We start from the raw sequence: 21,580 nt of genomic DNA on the forward strand, positions 1-21,580 counted from the left end.
ATTTTTTCAGCGTAACAGTATTCATTGTTTTTGCACAACACCCAGTGCTCCATGCAAAACGTGCCCTCCCTATTACCCACCACCTGTTCCCCCAACCTCCCACCCCTGAAGGGTACACAGAGGCATTTACCTGGTCGCCTCGGTGAGCCTGAATAACTGTGACATTGCCATTCTCATCAACACTGTAGAGCACTATCTGGCCAGTATAGTTTGCCCGAGGAGCACCGGCAACAAAGTGGATGTCTTTTCCAGTAGAAATCGCTGCCACAGAGTAACCTAGGAGAGAAGTTACAGAGTAGGTACTATTGAAGAGCTCAGCCAGCTAAGCTTGCAAAGTTAGCAGAGATGACCAGAGGTCCGTGTGTGTGTGTGTGTGTGTGTGTGTGTGTGTGTAGGGGTATTAGAAGGTGTTAGAAGGACGGTCAGTAATGTATCCTCCAGACTGAGCAGGTATTTTAATGCTGAAACACAAAGCAGGCCACTCCCTATTGTCTGCAGAGTTTTTTTCGGGGTAACTTACTGACAAGAGCAATCCGGCAGGCAGGCAGGTACAGAGAGACAAACGAACAGATGATCCAAAAGACTATGCAACTACTCTCCACCCCTACTCAGCCCTTCATCGCCAGCCTCCAGCTTTTATGGAGCAACGGGCACAGTGGTGAGGTCACAGGGTAGTCATCTAAAGTGGCGCCCCCTGTGCCAGAGGACTCTCTATTGTTTATCTAAAGTGGTGGCATCTGTGTGCCAGAGAGGAGATGAACACAGAAGGCCAGCGGCGGGTCAGCTCTCCTTCACGGGGATGCACAGTTCCTCGTGGGCTGCCGGCACATCTTCCTTTTTTCTAAGATGAACTGCTCCTCTCCTTTGACGGGCAGCACTGCCCTGCAGAGGGGGAAACCTACCTATAAAACAGTCCCTAGATTTGGGGTTGTCCCATCAGCCACTCATGAACCTGGCACTGAACAAGTATTTCTTTTTTTTTTTTTTTAATTTTTTATTTATTTCTTATTTTTTTATAAACATATAATGTATTTTTTGAACAAGTATTTCTTGAAATGAGTAATTACATGAATTTAAAAGCTAATTGTCGGGGCGCCTGGGTGGCTCAGTGGGTTAAGCCTCTGCCTTCAGCTCAGGTCATGATCTCAGGGTCCTGGGATCGAGCCCCGTATCGGGCTCTCTGCTTGGCAGGGAGCCTGCTTCCTCCCCTCTCTGGCTGCTGCTCTGCCTACTTGTAATCTCTCTCTCTCTCTCTCTCAATCTGTAAAAAAAAAAAAAAGAAAAGAAAAAAAATTTAAAAAAAAAATAAATAAAAGCTAATTGTCAAGCAGTGACAATTTGGAGTCAGATGGTCCCAAGTTCAAATTCTGAATTTGCCACTAAGTTGTTTATCTTTGGGAAAGTTATTAACCTTGCTGGCTCTCAAAGGTAAAACGGGGATACTACTTTCTTTAAAGGGTTTTAGGAAGGATTTTTTTTTTTTTTTAAGTAGGTGCCACGCCCAGTATGGGGCCCAACATAGGGCTTGAACTCACAACCCTGAGATCAATACCTGAACTGAGATCAAGTCAGACACTCAGCCAACCGATGAGGCATCCAGGCATCCCTGGAAGGATTTAAATGTTTATGTAGATAGAATTGCCAGTTCAGGAACTGTCCCATAGTCCGTGCTCAAAATCAGTGGCTGCTTATTATAGGAACAAAAAGACTAGGAACTCTAAAGTAATATAAGACTATCACTTACTATATTGGCTTTTAGGAACTATTTCCATTTTAGGGAAGCACAATCACAGCTGCTTGAAGAGCCAGAAGAGATCGACAAGTGAAACACAGTGTGTCATTTAAGAGTTTTAGGATAAGGCCCCATTTGCAAAGAGACAACATAAACATGTGCAATAATTATAATAATTAGATGACACTTCAGGACTTTGCTGAACGGATCCTGAAATTCAGCAAGGGGCTTGTTTAAAAAAGGGAACTTAAATTTGCTGAGTCAAATGCTGCTATGTCTTACCTAGATACGAACTGTGATTTTTATCTTGCAGAATTTGGTCAAAGGCTTGGTTAGGAAAGATCAAATGTCCATGAGACGTCTGCTGGACAACAGTCCCACTCCAGGCATAAGCTCCCACCGCACCCAGCATCAGAACATCCTAAAATAATTGAAAAATGAAGATCACGAGAACAAACGACCTTTCAAGCACAAGAATGCAGCATGGGCAAAGCACTGAAATAAATGGTCTAGATTTAAAGAGAAAATGATGAAGTAAAATGCACATCAATGTATGTTGATATAAGTCCATATTGTTTTAATGTATTTTGTGCTGGAAAACAAGCCTTCCCCCAGGCCAGGTTACTTTGATACATTAATCTATAGATAAATCTCTACTTCACTATAGGAAGAGCAAATAGCCATCTTCCAATTTCCATTCAAAGTTACACATGTGCAAATGACAAACATTTGTGAGCCTCCTGTCCAACATATCCATGAGAAAATCTCCGGGTGGGATATGAGGTATGCTTGAGGAGGAGAGGTGGGACCCTGGGGGAGGCCCTCTTCTGACCTATTCTATTTTCAACGTTCTTCCTCTTTCCACTTGACTCCTTCTCAAAGGTTCCTCCGTCATCTATAATAACCTAGTCCATCTATTGGAAGACCTACAAAAGGTAACTACAGAGTGACATTCCATTTACTTGGAGGAAAAAATAGCCATTGGTCAGCACCAGGACAGAGTTCTCTGGACTGACTCAAAATCTAACCTGAATCATCAAAGCTGTAAGTCGTCATAGCAGGCAGGGTTTGTCAGGATGGGATTTATTACTTTTAAGTTTTTGATTTTAGATGTCAGAAGACATCAAAGATATGGATTTTGGATTGGAAAATATATGCCACTAAAAATAAAGCAAATAGGAAAATGTGTCCCATTTTGAGGACAAGAGGCCATGAAATTGTGTGAATGACTGTTGTAAATTTGGGATTCCACATCAAGGGTACAAGGAGGGACCTCAGGAAGTGTACAAAAACCTCAGGAAGTTGTGTGCAAAATTCTCTGAGTGCAGTTTCATTTACACTCTTTCTGAGGGAAAAATCCATAATTTTTATAAGCACTCCAAATGATTAGTGATTCAGACAAAGTTAGCTCCTTTACTTCTAGTGGAAAAAACTCTAGAGAAAAAAACAAGCCATTTCTGGTCCTTCGATCAAGTCCCTTGAGTTCATACTCTTCCCTAAGCTTTTTCAGTGCCATCTCTGTGTCCTCTGCTACTCCACTGGGACCCTGAGCACAGCTGGAACCAGAGCCTGGGGAGGTCGATGTTTATGAGAAGGAAGAATGGATTTTCTGAGCTAGGAAAGCTTCCCATCTCACATGTTTCCTAACTCCTCACCTTTTTTTTTTTTAACCTATCTTCTGTCTCTGCTCTTAGAAAAGAGATACTCTGGCACCTCAGAATTCAACAGTGGCAGTGATGACAAGAGTTTGTGGGTTTTTTTAGACATTTATTTATTTATTTATTTGAGAGAGTGAGAGAGCGTGCCCGTATGTGTACAAGCTGGGGAAGGGGGAGAGGGAGAGAGAGAATCTCAAGCAGAGGCCCTGCTTAGCAAAAGGCAAGCTCAGCCCCAAGACCCTGAGATCATGACCTGAGCCAAAATCAAGAGTCAGACCCTTAAACGACTGAGCCACCCAGGTACCCCAAGAGTTTGTGTTTTTAATAAACTTTTCCAATAGTTAATTGATTTAAAGGAGCTTCCTGCAACGATAATCCCTTGTATTAATATAGTGCCTGGTCCTTGAAGAACTCATACACTTTCCTGCATATTAACATTTTTTTCCATAAAAAATCCCAGTGAAACAGGGAAGGGAAGGCATTATTATCCTTCATCTTTTAGATGACAAATCAGCAACACAAAGAAACTGAATGACTATGACTAGGAATCAGAACTGTTGAGAGTGTTTTTTCTATTCTATATATAAAGCTACTGTGGCCCGAAGTGTTCAGCCAATGACAGCATGCCAGAATTTATCTGATATACACACATTTTGAGGAGAGTAGTCAGCGCTGAATCCCACTTGTGACATTTCCATCTGGAAGTTGTCTCCTCCTTGAACAGTACCTGGGAGATGGTAATTTCAAGAATTATATCACTGCCAATTTTTAAATCAAGTTTTCAAGCACATGTACATTCACTTACACACATGAAAACGTGCACACGTACACTTATGGACATACACACACTCACACACCCACAATGTTCTGATGTTCACTCAAAAATAGAGAGCTGGAAAATTCGGGAGGGAGAAATCACTAAGGAAGTGTTCTAATGACACCCACAAGACTTCCAAGGTAGTGTTTGAAGTTGGTGTTAATCTTGATTATGCGTTAATGTATTTATTGGTATGCGTATGATGTTCCTGATATAAAAACACTCAACATGGGGGATGAGGTAAAATAAAAACTGAAGGGATGGACTTTTAAAATAATTATTACTAGCTAAGAAACTAAGAAACTAACTGAATTTTTAGCTTTTAAATATTGGTACTAATAAGTACCCACACATCTCAGTGTAGTTGGAAGAGCCAGGTAGTTGATGTGTAGTGAAGACCAAACAGAGATATTTACGTTAGTCTTCAGGATCCAGGATTCAAGACTGAGTAGGAATTTTATCAATTGGGAAGTTTGTCCTATTTCTACATATGTGCTTGCCTCTGACGCTGAAACCGTAGGATTCGATTAGTATTCACTTTCCATACTGTGTGGTCAAAATGGTTACATTTCATTATTTTTAACAAAAAGGAATAAATTCCTGGACTACCACTTGGATATAGAGAGTGATACAGATAATGTATACCATAGGACATAGTCATTTTTTAGAAGATATAATAATTTACACAGGATGAGTAGCGATAATTGTTTTAAAGATTTTATTTTTAAGTAATCTCTACATCCAACATGGGGCTCAAACTCAACCCCAAGATCAAGATGTGCATGCTCCACTGACCAAGCCCGCCAGGTGCCCAAGATAATTTTTAATAAAGTAGACTAGTGCTTCCCCAAAATCCAAAATAGCAAATAAGGCACAAAATCATTTCTAATTAGCATTTAGGTTGCATTGTGATTATTCATGTTCATGCCACTACAAACAAGCATAAGTCATACCATAGGTAGCCAAATGATTTTATATTATCTCAGGGCACATTAGATTTTGATAACGATTTCAACAACTTAGAGATACCATCGGATGTTTAAAAAAGAAGTAGTATTTTTTTGGGTAGAAGTTGCCAGTGGATAAAAGAGCAAGAATACAGCAATAAAATCAAGAATTCTTGAAAAAAGTTTTTGAAAGATGGAGTTCTTTTACCTTCAATGCTAAAAATTTGTTCTCCTAGTGTCCCAGCCTTTTCTAGTAGAGCTGCTTCATCAGACACGTTGAAAAAATATCTTTCTGTTGGAATACTGGCAATTGCTTTAATTTCTTTTATTAAATTTTTAGTATCAAGTGCATTTCTGTTTAAGTACCCAAGAACCTTAAAAATAGAGGAGGAGAGGAAAAAAGTCATTACAGCTGCACTCCAATATTCCGACTTGCACTTTCTAATATTTATTTCTGAACACAACGGAACCTCTGGAGAAGTAAATCCAAACCCCTTTGGTCAACAGAACTGAAAATCAGCAAGACGTGAGACAAGGTGAAAAATCTTTTCTATAAAGCTGTGAGCACCGAATGAGAAAGTGCAGTCTTGGGAAGTGATGTTGAAAAGGAGCACGTACCCATGAACTGAAAGACAACTAAAAAGAAAAGCTACTTACTGCTATGCCAAACCTCAGTATATTGTCTTTGTTGCATTGATCAATGACAGCTTTCAACATTGAACCATCATGTGATTCGCCATCAGTTACAACCACCATGACTTTGGTAGCACCTGGTCGTCCTCCCGCAGCGGCCGCATAAGCAGAATCTCTGTGGCAGATGAGATTAAAGACTCACTATCAAAAGATGAAGCTAATATGTGGGCTTCTGATTAGAAATATAAATGTGGAACTAACTTCTTTGAGCATGACCTACTGGGACTTAGAATTTCTCTCTATGTCAGGTCTGGTGACATATTTACCTACATTCTCTTTGCAGCTTATAGGGAAATATATGTAAATTTTGCTTAGCCTTAACAATAATTTCCATAGTTTCTATGGCGTGCGTGCATGTGTGTGTGTGTGTACTGACATCAAGAATCCTTAGAATTGGGGCACCTGGGTGGCTCAGTGGGTTAAAGCCTCTGCCTTCGGCTCAGGTCATGATCTCAGAGTCCTGGGATCGAGCCCCACATCGGGCTCTCTGCTCCGCAGGGAGCCTGCTTCCTCCTCCCTCTCTCTCTCTGCCTGCCTCTCTGCCTACTTGTGATCTCTATCTGTCAAATAAATAAATAAAAAATCCTTAAAAAAAAAAAAGAATCCTTAGAATTATCTTCTGATAACAAAATTCAATTCATTAATACTAATCAAAAGAGCAAAGATAGTCCTGTCACCCGTTTTACTCACTGGATCCGCATTTACTTTCTCAATATGAAACAGTTTTCTTTTTAAAGTAATAAATATATTTGGTCAAAGAATTTCAAAGCATTTGGAAAGGCCAAGTCACTGTTCCAAAGGTAACTAACTTTATCTGTTTATGTTTCCTTACAGAAAACATTTTATTGAGATGTCAATGCATAATCTACTCCTCAAATATTCATGCAAATGGGGCCATCGTCTGTACAGTTATTTTTCATTTTTTTAAAGACTTTATTCATCTGAGAGAGAAAGAGAGCGCACACAAGCAGGAGGAGCAGCAGAGGGAGGGGGAGAAGTGGGGTTCCTGCTGAGCAAGGAGCCTGAGGCAGCACTGGATTCCAGGACCCTGGGATCATGACCTGAGCCTAAGGCAGACGTTTAACCAACAGAGCCACCCAGGTGCCTCTGAGTTATTTCTCATTTTGATGGTGATCCTTCCACACAGGCACATACAAAGTGCTCTTTCTCGCTCTCTTTAAAGGTTTTTATTTATTTATTTGAGAGAAAGAGCAAGAGAGAGTGTACAAACAGGGAGGTGGGAAGGGGCAGAGGGAAAAAGAGAAGCGGACACCCCAGTAAGCAGGGAGTCTGATGTAGGGCTCAATCCCAGGGCCTGACAGAACCACCCAGGTGCCTCCAAAGTTCTCCTTTTTAATGGCTGCATAATATTTCATTATACAGGGATAGCCATAGTTAAACCAATTCTCCATTATTGTGCATTTAGGCCATTTTCAGTTTTACAAGTAATGCTGTAATAAATGTCCTTGTGCATATATCTTGGCATTCTTTTCCAAATATATCAGTAGGATAAAATCTTAGTAGTGAAATTACTGGGACAAAAAATTTACACATTTCAAACTTTGAAAGATATTATAAAATTGGACTCTAAATATTTGCATTTCCATAATGTAAAAGAATGCAAGTTTCTCCATCTCCTTTCCTTAACAATGAGGATTACTAAACTTTTAAATTGGGGACATTCTGATAAGTGAGAATATATAACTATCTTAATATGCTTTTCTTCATTATTAAGAAATAATGAACATTTTATGTTTATTAGCCATTTGTATTTTTCTCTAAGAACTCTTGATTTTTCTTTATCTTTGCCCATTTTTCTTTGAATTGTTCATTATTTTCTAATTAATAAGAGCTCTTTGTCAATTAAGAAAATCATCTTTGTCATATATGTCACAAATATTTTCCTCAGTTCATTAATCTTTTAAATTTTAGTGGCATTATCTCTGTATATAAATTGTATATTTTGACATCAATTTCATTAGTTTTTTACGTGTGTCTTTTATATTTGACATGGTATTTTAAAAGGACTTCTTATCTCTAGACTTGTTTCTTTAATCACCCAAGTTTCTCATAGTCCCTTAATAATTCTATTTTCTTAGATTTACATTTTTGGTACAGTTGAAATTTGTTTTGATTCAAGGAGTGAGTTCAGGAGTTCAGCTTTATTTTGTTTCTAGATGGTTACCCAGTTGTCCAACAACTTTTTTCCTGTCCATGGGATTCTCCTGTTGCATATTCTTTCTGGGGAATGCCCTCCACTACTTTGGACTACCTACCACTAATATGATGACACCTTAAAGTCTACATCTATTTCCATTCATCTCTCCCATTTCAAATTTATATATCCAATGCCTGCTGAATATTTTCACCAGAATGTGTAAGGGACACTTTAATTTCAACATGTTTAAAACTGAGAATATAATTTTATTCCCTAAAACTTTCCTATATAGCAGAATGCAGAAGTGTAGAAAAATATTTCATATTTGTCACCCAGACAAATTAGAATACAGTACTCACATGAAATACTTGTTGAGTGAATTACACTCTTTGTGACACATGGTAGAATTCATGTATGGTTATAAGATTTCTGAGGGTAGAAACTGTGCCTCATTTGTTCTGATTACCTTCAGGTCTTAGAATAATGAATCACAACCATAGGCAGTCAATGAGATAAGGTAAATGGAAAATGGCAATATTTACTAAAAGAGTAAATTCTATTTGATATTGTAAAGAAACAGACCAAAAAAAAAAAAAAAAAAAAAGAAAAAGAAAAGAAAAAAGGTAATTAACTTCTGGAAGGTGTAAGAAGTTAGGTGATTCTCTTAACAACAGAAAGGCTTCTATTAGCTTGGGAAATAGTGGTAAGAGTGAGATGATGGCACAGGAGAGAAAACCAAAGTTCTGAAAAGATGATAAAAGCCAAAAAAGTCCCATCATAACAGACAGTGGCTCTTCTTCTTGAGAGGAGATCTTACCAGGCCCCTGAGCTCCCTCCAGGGAAAAACATCATATCCATACTTCCTACTGAAAACACAGGTCCTCTACCATTTGTAACTCCTTCTAGGCCATTTTCTATGTCAACCTACTCTTCCTCTGAGTTTAATTTACTAGGCCATACTTTGCCAGATGGCAACTGACCTATTGACTGGCCACAGCCTGTGAGAGGGTGTAGCCCAAAAAAACATCTCAATAGGGACAATAAAGATTAACCAAACCAATCCACTTGTGGGAAATCCACTTTTGAAACATATAGGGAAAGTCACCAATTGATAGAAACAGCAACTAGAATATACACCCGGATAAAAGGAGGACCAGATAAATAGGAAACACAGAAATAGAAAAGACAGGATGTGGTGACTGACCAGATGTGTGCTACTAAGGAAGAACAAAAAGAATAAAGAAAACCATCAAGTGCTTACTTTGAATGACTGGGGGGGAAAAGGCGGTAGCATGAATCAAAATGAAAAAGTTGTGAGCATGGGTAGGGAAAAGATTAAGGCTGTTTTAGGATGTATTGAATTTGATAAGTGAGCCAACACTCCAAATTAAAAATTTCCAGCATCAGCTGGATGCCTGTGTGAATTTTGGTTTGAGTTCCTAGCTGGCCACATAGTAATGCGGTGACCCACACAAGGCTAATGGAGATGCCATGAGAGTGGAAAAAATGCCCAAGAGTAAAGGGAAATAAAAAAAAAAAAAAAAAGAAGAAAGAAAAAGAAAAAGAAAAAGAAAAAAAAAAGGAGAAGAAGGCTCTGTTTAGTGAAGAAAAAATAGGGAAAGGAGCCAATGGACAGGCAAAATTGTTGACAAAAAGTTGGCAGGGATTCCGAAAGTCTGTGATATCATAGCGACCGGGGTTGAAATAGCAGTGTGCACTCATCAGCAGCAAATGGTAGGGGAAGCTTAAGAGGATGAGGTCTGAGAATGGACCACTGGGTTGCTGGCTGATGAAGAGGCCCACATTTACTTGGTGGCAAGCCAAGGTTTCAAGGAAGTGGAGGGAGGGAGTAAAGACAATTTTTCAAGGAGTATGGTAGGGGAAGGAAGAAATGCACAACACGATGACAAAGGCAGAAAGTAGGTGAAGTTACTGTTCTCATTATTTTTAATAGGAGAATCTTTAGCATTTTTGTAAAAGTATGTGATTAAAACAGAATAAAGATGAATGCAGGAGCACTGAGAAAATGGAGAAACTGAGCTAAAAATTAAGTGTTATGTAGCTATAACATTCACGTTGCCCCGGATGGTAATAAGCATAGTGAACTCATTCCATTCAACTCAGACTCCTAGGTCATTAACATTTAAGATTCTATGACCCTTCTTAATATGCATGAAGTGCTCCATTAGTTCAAGTCATCTGTGGCCTTGGTAAATATTAACAAATAATTGCAGATTGCTTCATTTCCTACTTAACCTGAGGTCTTTTAATGTCATTTCATCTACTTCATATAAAAATCTTTTAAAAAATCATGGAATATCTTATAAAAGTCCTAGAAATCAAAGATTTTAAAATTCCATTTCCTATTGCCTCTCAAAGTGTTCAAGTGAGAGAATGTTTGAAATTTTCTTATTACTTCTGACTTAAGTGTAAGTACCAGGTACATTATTTTTGTCTTTTTTTCTTTTTTCTTACTTACAAGCACTTCTATTTTATCAAAATATTGGGCTCTTAGGATCATAACTTACTTCGCATATTGAATTGCTTTGAATGTATTTGTGAGGTCTCCACCATATTGGTATGTCTGGGATGTTGCTTCAATCATTGCAGCTTTGGTTTTGAAAGTGTTCAGGTTAAATACAACTCTTGGTTCATTGGCATACTGAATTAACCCCACCTTCAAGAAAGCAGAAGTTCATTAAAGGTTTGTCATTAAGTTCTAGGTAGTTTCTAATTAACCAATATAATCAAAATCAAAAGTGCATCTGGATATGGATAGTATAAGGGAATCATTTCCAATTTTATTCTTAAGAAGAGTTATTTTTCTTCCAATGGAATGACTTCTTTGTTAGAGGCTGTAGGTATGAGCAGTAGCACTTGTTGATAAGCAAGATGATGTCCTATCTGGCATAATTTGGTTCTTGAGAGTAATAATTGCAGATTTTCAACTATACATCTATCTATATCTTTTAGATTATCTAGTAACAGATTTTAAAGCACTGTCTTATATTTTAATATGGATAAATATTCAAGTTCATAACATTAAAATGATATAACCTTTCTACTTAACAATGGATATAAGCATGTACACAATTATAAGCAGTCACAGATGGAAGATAACGCTCATCAACTGAGAATACTTGCATATCAAACACAGAATTAGACTTGAATACAAAAAAAAAGAAAAATGAGTGAGCTAATCAACACAGTCAATTTGGATGTATTTATTGTTCTGGATTTCCTCTAATCACAGACTTCAGCATTTGAAGCATTGGAAGCAAACATGGAAGTTTCTGGCCTTCAGAGAAAATGCCATTAGAGAGACTCTTATTTGAGAGATCTGACAGACAGAACAACTTCTGAACAAGATGTTGAGGCACATTTCTTAACCTTTTAAGTCAAGAAGGTCAAACACTTCTATTAACATCCTTGTTCTCAGCACTGAAATCATTCTCTATGCCTAGGAGTTGGGGGCTTTCGGAACAGGAACTGGCAATAGGAGATCTGTGGTAAAAAGAGGTCATTACATGAGGAAGGGGCAAGGCCTGGATTTCTGAGTTCAATCAGCTACTTTTGTTAGGAAGCAATCAAATAGGCACTGGGAAGATGTAAAAAATATGACATTGCTGAAGTCCTCTTGTTAGGATAGGATGTAAGACTTAGGAGAGAGGATGGATCAAAAATAATTCTAAGGATTTAAAAACCTAAAATGAGAAGAAGATGTTAGAAACTGCCATAACAGCCCCAGAACTTCTGTATGAGAAAGGGGAATGATGGCTAGAAGACTTAAAGGAATGTAATATTTTAGGACTTACAGAAAGGCCAAATTTAGAATAGAAGAAAAAGAGACTTTGTAAAGTGCCTCTAGAGATTAAGAAGATGCATTGGGGGAGAAAGATGAGAAGAGGAAGGCCATACATTCTGTTCAAGAGACCATTAAATACAGTAAATTTAGTTATGGGGGTAATCCATTTAGAGACAGATAAACAGATATTTATGAAAACTTCTCTTTCTATGGGCCTTAACATGATGCTATAAAGAAATCAGTGCTATACATAGTCTTTTTTTTTTTTTTTTAAAGATTTTATTTATTTCCACGCACTCAGGCATGAGAGAGATACCATGAGCTGGGGGAAGGGTAAGGGGAGAGGATAAAGAGACTCCCCGCTGAGCATGGAGCTTGCTATGGGGCTTGATAGAGGTGGAGCTCCATCTCAGGACCATAAGATCATGACCTGAGCTGAAGTCAGACACTTAACTGAGCTACCCAGATGCCCCCATACCTAGTCTTATTTATAGAATTTTCTGGTAAAAGCCTACAGTGAAACCTCCAAAGTTTCAGTGGACATTAGTGTCCTTTTGATACTGAGAAGCAATGTCAATGGGGAAAACATATAAAAATATTTTGTAATATTGTACAGGAAGGCAGAAAATCAAACTTCAATATAGTTAACTGCAAAGCATTGAGGGGAAAATGTTCCAACAATCGTTACTAGATGTTGGACACTAAGGCATCAGATGACAGGAACAACCAAAGAACTTATACAGGTTACTGTGAACGGGTCCTTGTTGATATTGGTTCAATGTGCTTCTACAACCAGAATGAGCCATGAAATGGCAAATCCAATAAAAAAGAAAGAAAAGACCCAGAACTTTAACAATAAATGCGATTCAGTTTTATTAAAGCAGGAAGCTTGTGTTCCTGTGGATGCCCATCTCAAGAAGATAGAAAAGCAAATTAAAGACTCATTAAAACACAGATAGCTACACAAAACTATTGAAAAGACTTGTCCTGTATAAAAAAGGAAGGACAGACTAAAATATGATAAAAGACTAGAAAATAATAAAAGGTAAGATTATACTATCTATGGACTTCTTTATAAAAAAAATCCCAGAATTCAAGAACAATTGTTTGCCAGCAAACAATACACAAAAGAAATTAATAATTAATCTAAGTGGCTGTCAAGAAAAAAATACACAAATGGATTTCAAAATCTATTAATAAATTCATGAGTTATAGGAGGGAAAAATAAGCAACTAAAGAGGATTAAAATGCTACATCCCAGGGACACCTGGGTGTCTCAGTCAGTTAAGCATCTGACTCTTGATTTCAGCTCAGGTCATGATCTCAGGGTTGTGAGATCTAGCCCCACGTCAGGCTTTGTGCTGGGTGTGGAGCCTGCTTGAGATTCTCTCTCTTCCCCTCTGTTCCTCCCCTCCACTACTCTCTCTCTCTCTCTCTCTCACCTCACACACACACACACACACACACACACACACACACACACTGCTATATCCTGCATCCAATGCTTGCGTTAGAAAAGAAATAAAAAATCTCAAAAGACCAGCATGGTGCAAAGTCATAGACAGAATAACTCAATGTTTCAACTGAGAACAACAAGTTTCAAGTAACAGTCAAGATGACCATTAAATGCATTTAATATAGGGATCTGACGAATGCAAAAATGAAGACCTCAAATCTAATCATATTTTCTCAGAAAGAAAGCTGTGGGTTAGCGTATGTATTATTCAAATCCATACCTGTGTTTTTTTGGGGCCGATATCCAGGCCTTGGACAAATTTTTCCAAAAAATTCTTTACTGCCTCCCAGGGATAAATACTGTTTGATTCATCACATACAACCACAACATCTATGAGGGAAGGGCAGGCTACAGAGGAAAAGATGAAAGAAACAGATTTCCATAGGTAATTCAGTCTTCATATTCATATGCAAATGGAACAAAGTAAAATGGACTCGAGGGTACTTGATAAATCCCACCTTCCCCCTTCACGTAAGGCATTTCTCAGACCCACTGCACATTCATCACTTACTCTGAACTGCAGGTGCAAAGCTGGTCAAGAGCTGAAAATCGGGACTGACGTCAGAACAAACCCCTGTTGTGTAATATTGACTTCCACACTGCTGTGCCCACAGGGGACCACATGTCTTCAACGAAATGAGAGCAACGACAAAACATAGGGAAAACATGAGTCCTCTACGTCTCCATCTGTGAAACTCTGAGATCATTTCTATGGCTTTACAGGACACCAGGAATTGCCAACTCTTGTAACTAACAAGTCAAAAAAAGCCTCTCAGAGAAAGTGTCTCAGAAAGAGAACAACCAGAAGTAAGGGAGAAAGAAAGTGGAAGGTGGGCTGGGAGGCAGGTGTTGGCGGTGCAGGGAGAAGACCCTCAGGTCACCCCCAACCCCCAAGCTAGGGAAAGAGCTTTGGTCTCTCATCTTTGGTCTCTCAGTTAGCTGGGCCTTGGGGGCTGAATCTGTAAATGAGGATAATCATACCTATTATCTTTTTAGGTTGCTGTAAAGATTAAGTGGGTCTGTAGATATAAAACATGTAGGACAGCATGGGGTAAATAGCAAATGGTCATAATTGTGAGCCAGCATCATTGCTATTGGTATTCTTGAACAAATATTATACTATTGATGTATACTACTACACTCTCGATATACTACCACTTACACTATTCAGCAGAAGCCATAAGCTCACAAGCTCCAGGGCCAGGCAGGAACCTAGGAGTGTTGCGGGCTGGTATAGACACCATGATGCATGAAGAACCCAGGCCTCAAACACAGGGGCAGGCCACCATGGCGCCTGCCCATCGTTAGCCTTACCAGATCTTTCCAATTTTCAAGGAGAGCCCAAGAGGACATATTTTTTGTGAAAATCCAGTTAAAAAAAAAAACAAAAAAAAACAACACTCTATGGGCTAAACAAATACAATGAGGTTCCTGAACTGCCAGTTTTTAACTTTGTTCTGAAGTATTTCTTTGAGGACTTCTGATCCCTCTACTTCTACTACCTAAAACCTTCAGTCATCCAAACTGCCACTTGTCTCCCTGCCGCACCAGACATACTACAATTCTTCATATTCCCGTCAACCCAGCCCCAAATCTCTCTTTTTCAGCAGCCTTTGAGGGCCAAGAACTCCTGCTTCAATTGTGATTAAACCACATGGGAAACATTATATTAAATAATATTAAAATTTTTAAATGTAAAAAGACAAAAATGGGAATGGGAAGTCTAGTCAAGATCTTAAAGAGCACCTACAAAGTTTAACTTTACTTAAAGCTGTGGATCAATTATTAAAACTGAACAAAAAAGTGTGAACTTGCAAAAAGCAGTTGAAAGAATACAAGGGAATTTATTTGACCCAGTTTAATTGTGGGTAGCTCAAAGGAAAAACAGCTGTGGTCATCTTTCATGTTCAAGGAATAAGCCATAGTTGTTCCTCCTATAAAACTGGTTCATTTTATCACGGAACACAACATCAAAAACTAATGATGTACTGTATGGTGACTAACATAACATAATAAAAAAATTAAAAACTGATTCGTTTTGCCAATCAGTTAGGAGACAATCACAATCGATGCCTGTGGTTAGTTTACCAAGTACCGAGACCAATTACTGATTCCTATATCCCCACCCCCAATTGTTTTTTTAAAATCACCTTGAAAAACAGTAACTCATGAAGTATTCAAGATTTTTTTTGTTTTAAAAGCAATGGAAAACAGCATTTAGAAGCTGAAATTAGAATATGCCAACTGTTAATGCCAGAACTACATTCCTGCTTTAAGCCCAGAACTTAGGAAGTTTCAAAAAAATGTGATGATTGTCAGTCTTTTCCACATAATTCTTAAGAGTATCTTAAGATTTTGACCTTTTAGGTATGTAAAGGAAGCTTTGGCTTTTTTTTTCTTTCTTTTTTTCCTCTCTCTCCCTCCCTTGCTCCTTCTTCCATCCTTCTCTGCTTGCTACATTGGTTGTTAATCTCTTAAATTCTCTAGCAATTTTAATTTCCTTTTCTGAAGTTACACATTAAAAATTTTGAAGCAAATCCTATAATTTTTATATTTTAGTATGTTTTAATATTTTTAATATTAAATTTTATTATATTTTAATATTTTCCTCTTCCTGACTTTATTCAACCTTAAAAACAAATAAGCAAACAAAAAAAAAAGAGGAAGGCTACCTTATAAACACTTTGGAATATCATAAACCATGAAGATCATTGCAATATTCATTTGTGCTTTGAATTACACAAATTATAAGCAATACTTGATGTCTGAATACCAATGTCTATTGGTATATTGAATACTAGTGTCTATTAATAAGAGTAGAATGATATTGTTAACAATTGATTATATTTTTAGAATAATTTGGTTATATACATAGGCTTTTAGGTAAGCATGTCAATGACATAGAAATAACTAATGTAAAGTTAACTATTAAGCATTCTATGGCTATTTTAACAGGGTAATATAACTAGTATCATCTATGAGCTGATGAAAATGCCTAATAAGTTTGGGTTTTTATTTGCCTTCAAAATTTTTCTTGGTATGTGATGGTTTTAATTTTTTGATATAGTCAAATCTTTTCAACAATTTCCTATATTATTTCTTCTGTTAGTTCTAAGATCAGAAATTCCTCCCTCTTTCAGAAAATTTCCATTTTCTTCTAGTTTTTCATATTAACTCTTTAATTCACTTGATAGTATAGTTGGAATTACAAGTTACTAACCAATTAATTGTCCCCAGCCACTTGTTAAAGAAGGTATTTTATCGCACTGATTTGTTATGTCTTTTCACAGCATTCTAGAAAATAAATGAGAGTAAACACTAACATGAAATAGGAAGAGACCCAGCCATGACTTAGATGATACCGGATTCGCCAACAGTTATAGCAAAGGATTAAAGGCTGAAATACTCTTCAGGTTTGAAATGCACTCTCTGACTTAGCAGTACCTATCTTGAATGTTCCTACGGGAAGGAGAAATGAAACCTGGAATTCTGCTATTATCAACAAATGCTAAGCATACTCTCCAAGGGCAAAGAATTGGTATTCCTTGTGCTGCTTTTTTCTAAGATATTTTGTGGCATTGGTTATGCTGAATATCTTAAGAAGTCTTGCACATCAACAGAAGGGCATTTCATGTTGGATATCCACATTGCATGATTTATCCAAAAGTGAACTAGAACATTTAAGTATCAAGATTTGATTTGATAGGTGGGATGGTAAGAAGGCCCTAACTTCATACTTTCTTGAAATGGTTGAGAATTTGAAAGGTAAACACTCACGAGAAATCCTCCGGTTCCCATGTTCCTTGTGAGTGTCAAGCCAAGGCTCATGTTGGTTTTCATTTCGGTAACATTGGGAATGCTTGTGGAAGCTTTCAAAGGGAAAAAGATTTTAAAAAGTGAATAAATCTTCGTTTATTTAAACTTGTTAAAAAAAAAAACCACACACTCATGTTTATGTGTAGTATGTATGAATTTAGAGTCATATATCCAGGTACTCACATTATATAATCATAGGCAAAGAAATGAGGGGCCTTCACTCACCTGGCAACTTGTACACTTAAATGTGTGAGGTTACAGAATGTCAGATATTAGGTGGCGGTGTGTGGAAAGGGCATGACTTCTAGGCCTTTAAATCTAAAATTTTTTTAAAAACAAAGTGCTGGCCAAACAAAACATATCTGAGGACACTATTTGGTCTCCAATTTTCCAACATACTCTTTTCGAGGTCACAACAGCTCCATCTAATGCTTTATGTTGGATCAGAAAAAAAAAAGGAATCCTTAAAGTGTCACCAAAAAAAAAAAAAAAAAAAAAAAAAATGCCATACAGTAGAATCTGGCCCAAAGTACGAAGGAGTGAATTTTAAAAGGAAATCGTGAGATTAACCATGTAAAATAATAAATACACCTCCCCAACCTTCTCTTTCCCACTGAACTAGGGTATCATCCACTGTAGCCATTCTGGAGCTATGGAGCATTGCAATTCTCTTCAATAGTATTATTTACTCAAGTTCTTTAATCTCTGCCAAGCCAACACTGCCACTTTTATTTATCCCCCTTGACCCAGGGTGATTGTTTTATTATCTTTATCTAAAGGTCATTCTTGGAAATTCCTCCTTGTTCTCTCTCTCCCTTCTGTCTTTGAGAAGGGAGAAATCTTTCCAAGAATAATCCCATAGACCAGTGATGTTTATTCCAACCACTTAATTCAATTCCTGACTAATGGTTACTCCCTTTTATCACTTCCTTCTATTCTCCTATACACAAGATCATCTCCTTTCTATTAAGAAAATTTTCACTCAACCTGCTACTCCATGGAAATACTTTCCCAAGTCTTCACGCTGTAACTTCTAGAAATAAAGTTCTACCTTTAGTTGTAGAACTTGCTCATACCTCACAAGCTCCTAAATTCATTGTGACCTATTTCTCCCCTCAACACTACTAGATTCGTACTCTAGGCAAGAAAGTTGCAAAGTGTGATCTGCTGGAGTGCAGAGAGAAAATAATGAAACTGCTATGTGTATGTTTTTATTCTTTTAAATTTATTTTTTTAAACCTTACTTGTTTGTTTGTTTCAAGAGTAGAATTTAGTGATTTATCGCTTACATATAACGCCTAGTGCTTATTGTTTTTTTTTTTTTTTAACATTTTATTTATTTATTTGACAGAGATCACAAGTAGGCAGAGAGGCAGGAGAGAGAGAGAGGAGGAAGCAGGCTCCCCGCGGGGCAGAGAGCCGGATGTGGGGCTCGATCCCAGGACTCTGGGATCATGACCTGAGCCGAAGGCAGAGGCTTTAACCCACTGAGCCACCCAGGTGCCCCCCTTGTGCTTATTCTTATAAATTCTTTTATAATATTAAAAAATAAAAAATATATACATTGGGATGTGTTCAAAAGTTAGAGGTGATATGATACATTGGGGTGATATAATAAAATGTTTGAACTATGTAATAAACCTTTGAGCACTCCCCATTAATGTGTATATTTTTATTATTTTTAGAAACATTATGGATATGTATATGTATTTATAATATATATTACTTGTGTTTTATAGAAATGAGTGTTCAAAATGGTTGGAGATCATTGATCTAGTTCACTCATTATCTCCTTGTATAAGCTGATGATTGTACTCAGTCTTTACACCCTTCACCCCCTATAGCATTTGACAGCACTGATATTCCCTCAATCCCATGTTTATTGAGCTCCTATTATATGCCAGAAATGATGCTAGTAATTAGGTACACATAGATGTGCAAGAAACATGCCCTTACTTCTAAGTCTTAATCACTGTTTTTGAATCTCTACTTTCCCTTGATTCCTTTACACTGTATTTTCCTAATCCAGGCTTTAGTTCTTTAGAACTCTAAGCCTCCTCAATGCTCTTCTGTTGTTGTTGTTTTGTTTTGTTTTTATCTGATGATGATGATGATTTAATTGAGTAATTTTTTAGATGCACCAGGAAATATTGCACGGACACATGACTTGTTTAGCTTTTTAGTCTTGCACCTTTAATAACTTTTGCATTAATAGAAAGCATCTGAGGGCGCCTGGGTGGCTCAGTGGGTTAAGCCGCTGCCTTCGGCTCAGGTCATGATCTCAGGGTCCTGGGATCAAGTCCCACATCAGGCTCTCTGCTCAGCAGCGAGCCTGCTTCCCTCTCTCTCTCTGCCTGCCTCTCTGTCTACTTGTGATCTCTCTCTGTCAAATAAATAAATAAAATCTTTAAAAAAAAATAGAAAGCATCTGAGATATGGATAATTAAAATAGCAGCTCCAAACAATTCCAAAGTATTCCAAATAGTGACCAGAAAGAAGCGTTTCTCAGCATCTCCAAATGCAATACTAGTATTGACAGGTCTATACCTAATGATTTGTTTTAAGGTGGGAGAGAGCTATGGAGAGACTTAGATATCTGTAAATAATCAGCAAAATAATCCTAAACATTGATGGAAACTGGTCCATAGTCTGGGGCAGATAGTCCAAGAGGCAGCACATTTCTCATGCATCTTATTAAATCAGGTCTTTAAGCTATGTTGGAAATTTGGATACAACTGGACCTCATATAACTGGACCTCATATAACTAAAGATATAAAGGCAAAAAAGCTCTCCATATTTCTTTAAGACAGACTATGATTGATTTTGTTATTTTTTTTTGCTAGAGTTATAACAAATGAGATCTTGTCATCTCTAAAAAAAATCATATTGCTAATTACCACTTACTTTCCAAATTCAGTTTTTCGCATGTAGCAGTGGACAAATCAACAGGACATTTATACACATCTCCCATTCGGTTCTCGGGAAAGCCACTCCAAGGTGAACCAACCAGTAACCTAGAAATAGAAATTTTTTTTCATTAGATGTAAAATGTTAGTATAGTTTCTTAAAGGCTAAAACTGGCCACAAAACAATGAAAAAAACCCTCCCACATTTAGCTCCGATTTTTAATAAGAAAGTAGTTTATATTTGTTCAGCTATAATTTGTTCTTTTTCCTTTTCTCTTAGCTGATCAAGTTTCTTAATGAATATCTGCAATACAATATAGAAACATAATGCAGGCCACAAACGTGACCTGCATACGTAATTTAAAATTTTCTAGTAGTCACACTAATACAATAAAAAGCAAAGGTAAAATTCACTTAAATAATACATTTTATCTAACTTGATATATCCAAACTAGTATGCAATCATTATAAATAAAAATTATTAATGAGATATATGACATTCTTTTTTTCCATACTAAGTCTTTGAAATTTAGTATTTTATACTCAGAGCACAAAGCAGTACAGAGAGCACGAATCAATATGGAAAAGTAATATTTCAAGTGCTCAGTAGCCACGTGTGGCTAGTGGCTGCCATACTGGTCAGCACAACCTAAAAGAATGAAACAATATTAAAACCAAAAGCAAAAACTAACATTTTTTGAGTGCTTTTCTTATCCTAAGTATTTTCATATGTTACTTTACTTAGGAAGCGGATGAGTTATCTAAGTGGTTTTACTATTTCTTGTCTATATAAGAGGATTCTTAGCAAAAACGCAGAGCAAACATATGATGGAGCTTTCCTTATGTGTAATGTGTTTGTAACCAGGACACAGGATGCAGAGGTTGGAGACTGGAGTTCACATCTTCCTTTTGGTGAGTTTAATTTCCTACAGAGCTTCTCCAACTAAAGACTAAGTGTTTCCCCATGGAGCCACTCACCTAACATTTCTGTTCACAGAAGAATAGACAGAAAGAGTCCATGTAAACAGTCTGATCTTCAGAATCTATAGTAGGTTAATCACTCAGTAGTATTCAATTACTAAGGAAGATATCTGATTCAATGTATTTTTTCCTTGTCAGGGTTGGAAGATTAGATGAAACTTAAATTCTTTCATGAGCCTTCTGTATAAATATTTAATCATTATTGATTAAACAGCATGTGCCTCACACTGAGGTTACAAAAAGACGAAGATGCACACCTGTCTACTAAATCTAGTAAAATTGTTTAAGATGCAAGACAAGTAAAACAATAACAATACAAATGAACAGAAAGATATAAAATAAGTTCATCTTTGGAACAAACATTAAAATGGTCAGAGGATGCAAAAATGGATACTGAATGCTAGAGGTGGCAGTCATCCTCAGCAGAAGGAAGAGTGTGAATAATTACGGAAAGAGGAAAATACAGTTTACTTTGAATGACAGTTAATGATTCACACAGTTAGTGAGAGAGCTAAGTGTAACTGATTTGAAGCTCAACCTCTTAACCCTT

The 21,580-nt window shown here is 37.2% G+C and overlaps 1 protein-coding gene across 1 annotated transcript in view; it reads right to left on the reverse strand.

Annotated features, from left to right (window-relative positions):
* Nucleotides 1–21,580, reverse strand: part of ITGA2 (integrin subunit alpha 2) — a 108,800-nt gene that overhangs the window by 48,158 nt on the left and 39,062 nt on the right. The window contains exons 3-12 of the mRNA XM_045998921.1: nt 20,048–20,157; nt 17,104–17,195; nt 13,838–13,952; nt 13,547–13,674; nt 10,534–10,682; nt 5,812–5,962; nt 5,363–5,528; nt 4,041–4,117; nt 2,015–2,153; nt 131–276 (exon numbers count right to left, since the gene is read on the reverse strand). Of these exons, the coding sequence (XP_045854877.1) occupies nt 131–276; nt 2,015–2,153; nt 4,041–4,117; nt 5,363–5,528; nt 5,812–5,962; nt 10,534–10,682; nt 13,547–13,674; nt 13,838–13,952; nt 17,104–17,195; nt 20,048–20,157 (1,273 nt within the window). The remainder of the gene's footprint in view (nt 1–130; nt 277–2,014; nt 2,154–4,040; nt 4,118–5,362; nt 5,529–5,811; nt 5,963–10,533; nt 10,683–13,546; nt 13,675–13,837; nt 13,953–17,103; nt 17,196–20,047; nt 20,158–21,580) is intronic.

The sequence above is a fragment of the Meles meles genome, chromosome 3, assembly GCF_922984935.1.
Source record: "Meles meles chromosome 3, mMelMel3.1 paternal haplotype, whole genome shotgun sequence".
NCBI classification, from domain to species: Eukaryota; Metazoa; Chordata; class Mammalia; order Carnivora; family Mustelidae; genus Meles; species Meles meles.